This window comes from Apteryx rowi, unplaced genomic scaffold (genome assembly GCF_003343035.1).
Source record: "Apteryx rowi isolate R43461 unplaced genomic scaffold, aptRow1 scaffold_123, whole genome shotgun sequence".
Classification (NCBI taxonomy): domain Eukaryota; kingdom Metazoa; phylum Chordata; class Aves; order Apterygiformes; family Apterygidae; genus Apteryx; species Apteryx rowi.
In genome coordinates, this window is record NW_020447453.1 from 749,720 (window position 1) to 757,911 (window position 8,192).

The 8,192-nt window shown below is 39.2% G+C and overlaps 1 protein-coding gene across 9 annotated transcripts in view; it reads right to left on the reverse strand.

Annotated features, from left to right (window-relative positions):
• Positions 1–8,192, reverse strand: part of TUBGCP3 (tubulin gamma complex associated protein 3) — a 59,194-nt gene that overhangs the window by 34,918 nt on the left and 16,084 nt on the right. For 8 of the 9 annotated variants that reach the window (XM_026054874.1, XM_026054834.1, XM_026054841.1 and 5 more), the window contains 2 exons: positions 5,091–5,168; positions 4,237–4,454 (listed from right to left, as the gene is read on the reverse strand). In XM_026054874.1, coding sequence (XP_025910659.1) covers positions 4,237–4,454; positions 5,091–5,168 — 296 coding nt within the window. Of the gene's footprint in view, positions 1–4,236; positions 4,455–4,943; positions 4,967–5,090; positions 5,171–8,192 lie in introns of those variants that run through there. The other variant, XM_026054883.1, reaches the window with a different exon arrangement.

The following is an 8,192-nucleotide window of genomic DNA, read 5'->3' on the forward strand; positions in this document are numbered from 1 at the left end:
GCAGCACTCCAGTTGTGTGAGTTATCCCACCACGACTCTATGATACCAATGAGATTGTAGTTCTGTAACTGCACACAGACCTCTAATTCCTCCTGCCTCCTCTCCCTGCTGCGTGCAGGGAGTGTGCAAAGTGTATGGGCACTTCAGCACAATTGTGCTGATTTTCCCAGAAAAGGTACAAGAACTTCCCCCATAAGGCTGTCCCATCAGCTCTTCCCCATTTGTGTGCATACAGCTAGGGCGTGCCCCCTTCTGCCCTGTTTTGTTGGTTTCAAGGTCTCCCTCGTCCACATCACCCTGCAGCTTTTAATTACCAACCTCATCCACCACTTCCTCACTTGATTGTGAGGAATCCCCCATCATTCATAATTTAAAGCTCCCCGTTACTTTTCTTAGATACGACACACAAACCTAGTACTGTCAAAGTCAAGTAAGTATTTACATTGTAAAGCATATGAACAACAATAAAAACCAGTTGTGTCAGCACTGATAATTTCCAGAATATAAATTCTAAAAGACCACCCAAACATACCCTCTGAAAATTTTTTTATTATAACGTAAAAGCTTTATTTTTACTTGAAAGTGCATCTATCCTAATTTTGTGTGTTTGTTTCAGGACTGCCTGGGAGGAAAAAAGGGAGAATTAAGGGAAGAGGCAATGGTTTCTTTCTCTTTTCCAATTATGAAAGGAAAGAAACTAATAAAATTTTCAGTAAATCAATCATGCACTAAGAATTTGGTCAAGTCATAACCAATGAAGGAATTCATTCATTTCTGCAACCCTTAAAAAGATTTTTTTCCCTTCCATTATGTTCTTGTGTGCCTTTCTGACATGAACCAAAGTTTCTTGAAAACTGATGCCCTCATAGCTTTTTGATGAAGGCTGTATTTCCAGACTTTTTTGTTCAAGGTTAAAACAGCTATGCAAATAAGACTGCTGAGGTCCTCGCTTCTGAAAGCTTCATAACATCCGGTTCACCTTTTCAAGCTCAACTTCTATTAATCAATGTATTTCCCAGGTAGGTATTACAGAATCACTGTTGAACCACTCCTTCTCACTGACGATGGACACGCATTCATTTTCCCTCCACAGAACAGACTACATGTAGTCTCTCTCTGCCAGGGGTTGTAGAGTTGTAGCGATTATCCAACATGATAGCCCATAGTATAGGAAGGGCCCAGATTTTGAACACATGACTACCTGTGTGTATTCAGCTTATTTAACAGAGTCAATATTCAGGTGATCATCTTATAGCCTACAATGGCCAGCCTGTATTCATCATTGAAAAATTTGAACTATTCAGTATTTGAATTTTTCAGTTGCACATGCAGATTAATCTTGGTATGAACAGATGACTAAACAACTGCTGAACAGTAGAGTTTATTTCCTGTTTTTTTTTTGTTTTTTAAGAGATGGGGTTTTTTTATTAATTGTTGTATACTTTATTTCAAAAACAAAACAAAGTGTTTTCTTAAAAACCCTCTAACCAATTATTCATGAATACTATAAAATACACTATATTTGATTAAACCTACAGTGTTTTCTTTATGGGCCAAGTGAAATATATTTAAATGTTGACATCTCCCTTCCTTCCACACACCACCTGCTGAAGTTCCAATTATACTGTTCAGCTGCTGGGTACTGTAGTGAATCAGTGCTGTGTAAAAGTTTAGGCTGTAACTAAAGATGTCAGTTTGGAAGTAGACTTACAACCAGCAAAGGTGAAGGAACCAGAACTGCTATGACTATGGTTGTTAAAATGAACCATGCACTGTAAAGTCCGGTTTTGCATAGGTACAGAAATGGAAACATTAAAGTCTGATCGTAAAGGCACCTCCCATTAGCCCAAGGGGAATGCCTTTGGAACATCTGTGGGTGTTTCTTGTTCATGCTTTGCCACAACTAGATCTTTTGATAGGTGATTCCCAACCCCTAAATGTAAGCAGTGTCACTAAGTCATGGAACATAGTAAAACTATACCAGTACACCTTAATAACGGACTACACTAGTATAACCACACCAATTTCAAAGTCTAGAGTGTGCCTGAATCAGGTTCTCCCTTGTGTGTTTATACACAAGATGTTTGACAAATTATACACATTAATTCTGAATAAGCAAGCAGAAGAGCTTGCAGACTTCAAATACTGATTTTAAACCTAGGATAAACTGATTCCTCTTGAGTCATCTTATTCTTTTGCCGAGGTCAACTCCTCAGCCTAACATCAACAGATTTGTCACTCCTCTTATGAAAGAGCGGGATGGGGAAAGGAAAGTCCTTGACACAGGGTATCTTTCTGTTCTCCCAATAATTTTCCCATGTTTGTATGCTAACCAGAAGCTAGCAGCACATCCCGGCACCCCCTGCTGGAATGTGAACCATGCTTGTAAGTATAATCAGTTTTGGGTATGGTAACTCTAAAAGAAACCATGGGACCTACAAAGAAAATACAGTAAAAAAAAAAAAAAAAAAAAGTAGTCCAAGGACTTAGCTAATTCAATAGGAAGAGCAAAGCACTGAAAAACTTGGAAAAAGGCTGATTTCACAACCACGGCATCCCACAAAGGCAATCTATTTTGACCCAACCCATACTGTACAATTTATCAGACTCCAGGGATGCTGAACATAAGCTAAATCCAGTTAAAGGATCCCTGCTGACATTGACATAAATATGGCATATCTCTATTCTTTTCAATAGAAGTAGGCCATCACCCCTAAGATCTTTGTAAAAACAGTACTGCTTGTTACTATAGAGTAATACCCTATACTGGCAACAAACCCTACTAATTAAGAATTGGCAGTCTTTTGTTTACTAAATGAACATGCAAGGAAGCATCTTGTATTTGACATAGCAATGGGATTGCCATATCACCACCATAAGACTAGGAAAAATATTTAGTTTCTCAAAGTAGAATATGACTTTTTCTACTCTCCTTTCATCTTGGGAATAAGGAAGTACATGGAATAAAAGCTTTTCCTGATGATGCAGGGGGATAGAGATTTCAGTCTCCAATATATCCTCCAACAAGGTGTATGGGAGTCACTGAAAAGGGATAAGAAAAATTGGCTAACACAGGGCAACTCAGAGCTGAACTGTACAGCCTGAGGAAGTTTTCTAGAATACTTATATCTGCCTTCAATTAAAATAAATAAATAAAAAACCCACCTACATCAATGAGACAAACCATAAAAAAATGGCCAATGAAAAAAATTGACATGCAGATGCCAACAGCGTCACAAAAATATATTTGTTATATACATATAATACATACAAACACACTCAAAGGGTATATTAGATTACAGCGAAACCCAAAGTGAAAGACTCACTGTCTCTAGCATCAAAACGTCAAAAAAGTTTTGTTTCCTTAACATTCTCCAACACTTTCTGGTCTGTGTGTGTGTGCGCGCACGCATGCAAGAATACAACAAACTTCTCCTTGAATTCCCACTCTGAGGTTCAGAGATGTACCTTTCAGTTTCTTTATGTGTTAGATCACTGCTTTAAGACACAAGCTGCCACAGCCTTTCAGTATCAATTCTTTGCTCAGTACTACTTTCCCTGAAGAAGCTGCTAAACTCATTGGGCTGTTCAGTGGTATGTTGGATGGTACAGACTTGACTGTTAGGAAGAATAAGCATGTCTACATTTTAAGTCTGAATTTCATTTGTGAATGGACAAGAATGGCCAAAGTCTGTCCACTCAAAACGCAAGATTCCCCTAGGTAAAACAACCAGCCTGCTACTAATGTGCTTAAAAGCAAGTCAGACCATCAAAGAAAGGTCATACATTTGAAAACTGGGGATAAGTCTACTATTTTGACACTGGCTAAGGAACACTGTAAAAGGAACTTCACTGAGGAAGATTCTAAATCCAAGATGCTTACAGAAGAAAGATAAAGGCTATTTTGAAGGGTTTCATAAAACTGAGAAGTTTGGAAAAGGATTTGTTGATATTAGGATCCAAAAGAATACATTCAATAAAGTATCAGCTATTTAGCAGATATCAGTTCTTTAAACTTAATCTTAGCTATGCTTGGCCAGCCATTTATAGCTCCAGATGGGCACATTACAGCACCTGACACTCAGAACTGTTCAGCTAAAGAACAGTTTCTATGCACCTACAGTGGGATCCACAACAGCATACAAGTAAAAAACAAGCAGATCCTGTCTAGTCATCTATGTATTATTAAGCAGGTCTTCCCCAAATCTATCTGTAAGTTAACAAGGTTTAATTTACCCTGGAAGGAGTGACTGCGGAGTTGGTGTTGGCCCATTCAAGGCATACAGGCTGATGCTACTGATCCCGCTGCTCCCCATACTACCAGAACTCTGGGCAGACTGAGCATTGCGGTCTTGGTAATTCAATGGAAGGCTTTGAGGCCTGGCATAGTAATAAGGGGTTGAATGAGCATCCCGTGGTAATGCCTGAGCAAAGAGTGTGGCATAACTTGATACCTGAGGAGGGGAAAAGGGAAAGGAGGAATAAAAAGAAATAAAATTAAAACAAAAAAAAATTATGAGTTGCATTAAGTCATGTCCTTAGTTAACACAATGAAATATTCAAGAATGTAAAAAACAACCGAAGACCATGTTTATGTAAGAAAAAAATTTGTYGATACAACTACAATGACAAACAAGCAAGTCCTTTACAGCCAGCAAGAGTGCTTTTAGCAATATAGCTTATTTTTGCCTCCTGAATTGTCATCAGGAATAGTTGCAAAAGCAGTTTTTGTTAGCAGAGCTGCAATCAAAGTAGAAATTTTGCTCTTTCTCCACCATTTCAAACTCATTAGTGTATTAGCAGACACTACCAAGAAAAAGGTTCAGAGCAAAGACACAGCTTAAGCCACAAAGGTTGGACAGCTCATAATTTTACATTCACTTAATACAAAAAAAGTACATAGAAAAAGAATTGCAAAAGCTTATTTCAAATGCCTTCTTCACCTCAGCAGCTTTCATGAACTTTGCTGGAAAAAAAAAAATAAATAAATCCAGAAATGTTGGTTAAGTCTGCCTAGTGATTCTTAATGACATCTAAAATAATTAACATTTACTATTTCTCAGTTAGAAATAACAAGCCTTCTTGCCTACCTTGTTAGACTGTTTACGTGGATCTTCACTAAGGTTAAGCAGGAGGTAGAGTATTGACCATTTGTTTTTCAAAACACCCTTTTAAAAAGAGATAAAAAGCAGAATACAAAAAATCTATTATCAAAAATTTCAACTTACTCATTTTTGTTTATCCAGCCTACTAAAGATCTAAACATATGAATTTCAATTTTCCACACAAATAAGACCCCACTCAGAGCCATACTCCTGAGTAAACTGGGAATGTGCAGTACAGCCTCCTCATCAGTAATTTTATGAACTTTCTCCATTATGTTCAAGTCATGAAGTGTCACTTAATCTGAGAACAACAAGCACACTCAATTTAAAATTCATAGCTACTAACAAAGAAATTCTTATAGTGTCGAACTTTGACCAACATTCCTGCCCTACTTCATTTAAAACATCCTAAATGTGAAGAAGGAAAACTTTTGGTAGAATTGTAAGTAAACAACTGTCTTTTCTCCACTTTCCCCTTCCCTGTCCTTTTCAGGGAGGCTTCAAGGATCAGGGATAGTTCAAATTTATATTACTGTAAATGCCATTTAAGAGAGCTATCAAATGTTTCACAGCTTAAGATACAGAGACATTGTTAACACAAAACTTGAGGTATATGCAATATATTCTCTACCAAGCAGACATAAAACACAGATATGCATAGACTGTTAGAATAACATTCTCAGTAGCTTTAAATCTCAGCAGAAAGCTTACCAGCAGAAGATAGAACAACAGTAAAGCCCAAGCTACAAAAAGAACACTTTAAAGAGAAGAGTTAGGGAAATATTACAATACTTTATTTTAGATAAGCATATATATATTTCTGTGATAAAAGCTCATCTCCACAAACACAAAATAGTACAGAGAGACAATGGCAGGTGAGGGAACCTGAATACCACCCTACCCCAGTTACTCCCAGACCCATCACAGCAGGGCGATCAGCCCAGCAAGAAGTAGTCTCCATAAGCACAGACCAGTTTGTGTGCGCGTGCCTTTAAGGACCCCCATTAGGCCATTTGGCTACTGGGGAACCAGGGGAGTCCTGGCCAACTGCTAAAGGGACTGTAGAGTCCCTTTAGGAAGAGGGGTCATCGACTGGGAGATCCATCGATGTAGGTGTGTGGCTCTGAGGGCAAGAACACAGGGGAGGTGGTCACCAGAGGTACCAGGGGAGTCCCAGCCAACTGCCAGGGGGACCATGGGTGTACAGGGGTGGCTTAAGGGTGAGGCACCAGGAAAGAGCAAGGATCTAGGACCAGCTACTGCATGGTCTACATGTCCAAGGCCAGCTACTATACAGATACTACAGTGACCCTGTGTGTGTCCGTGTGTGATGGGGTCAGTACCAGCAAATGAAGCAGGGCTGTACACCTTGGGAACTCATATGTCCGGGTGCCAGCAACAGGCGAGATCAAGGATTCAGGGACCAGCTACTGGGTGGACTGATTGTCTAAGCCCATCTGCTGGAGGTATCCACATTGTACATATGTATATATTTCCAACCAATGGGCCTTCCTTCTGATGAGCCAGAGAAAGGAACAGGGCAAGGCTGTTGATGCTGTTGGTGTTTGTAGAAGTGCTGACTTGGTCTGTCAGTGTTGATCTGTGGGTCCAGCCATGTGCTTATATCTGCATCTATTGTGTATAGTAGCATGAACTGCCTGTTGGGATACATGCTCAGCCTCATAACTGGAGAGTTGGGGAACTGCTGCAGCAGCTGTCACTATTAGCCAGGTCAGGAGGAACCCTGGCCCTAGAGACAGCTGCAGAAGACCTAGTGATGTGGGGGGGGGAGGGGAGGGTGGCAAAGCTCATCAGAATTGGGAGCCTAACAGTTTCTAGATATATTAATGCACAGTTTTATAATACTAACTTTTGAACCTGAGTTCTTTGAAGACATGCACTTTATATTGGGGATTAAATAGTGCAGTATGTCAAAGAAACTCATACAAGTTCCTTCACAATTTTTAATCAAGCTACAGTAGGGAACATTAAGGAATGCTAAGTATAAAGGAAATTCTAGTCATTGAGTTTCAACAGAGATTCTATCTCTAAAGTGTAAATCCGTGCCATCAGTCTTAAGAAAAGCACTACCAAGGTCACTTTGAAAAAATCTTTTTTTAAATATATTTTTCCTTTCACTTTTTTTTTCCTGTTTCCCTACAAAATATGCATTTTTGTGTCTATGTGTTACATACTATAAGATCTCTGCCTGTGGAACACTTCTTCAGAACAGAGCCCACTAACCAAACCTATTGAAGCTCTACGTTCTTATGTAAGAGTAGAAGGTAAAGTTCTATATTCTTATATAGAGTGGAAGTCTAGTCTTTTCTGCATTGAGCTCAACAACAAAACAGAAATTCGTTTTTCCATCTGTTGGGATTAACTCTAATCCAGCAACCTCTTAACCACTAGCAGAGGAGTAGCAACATTACTGCTAGCTGTACTGGCCAGGGGTAGAAAAAGTCTAAGCATCTCAAGAAGCATGGCTTGCTCAACTGGGGAGCTGCCATTAGAATGAACACTGATCTCCTTTTCTCTTTAGGGTAAGGGATGAAGCTTAAAGTTAAGAGATTCACATATATATGTTTTTTTCCTTTCTTTTGGTGCTTCCAAGAGAATTGCAGAATAAAAAAACAAACAAACAACCTCATCAGTTCAGTACACACATATTCCTACTATGCCTTTCTCTAAGTTCACGTGGGGGGGTGGGGGGAAGTTATTCATCATTAGTAATGCACCTAACAGCACACTGAGTAATAATTGATAGAGTACATTTTAAAGAAGGCAGCATTCAGATGCTACTATTTCAGATACCCAAGATGGAGAGAGGCAACCAAGAGGACAGAAAAGGATGGATAAAACACACACACAAAAAAGAAAACCACAAAAAAAAGCCTAAAGCATCGAACATCAGGACAAGCAGCAAAATGTGAGGATAGAGCAATGTAAGCTTATAATTAATAATCATAAGGATAACCAAACTAATACGAATCCAACAAAGAAGCCTTGAAGATGCAGGCTCATCTTCAACCTGTTGCCCAACAGGACACCCAGGGCACTTTTGGCAAAGCGGCTTTCCAGACAGTC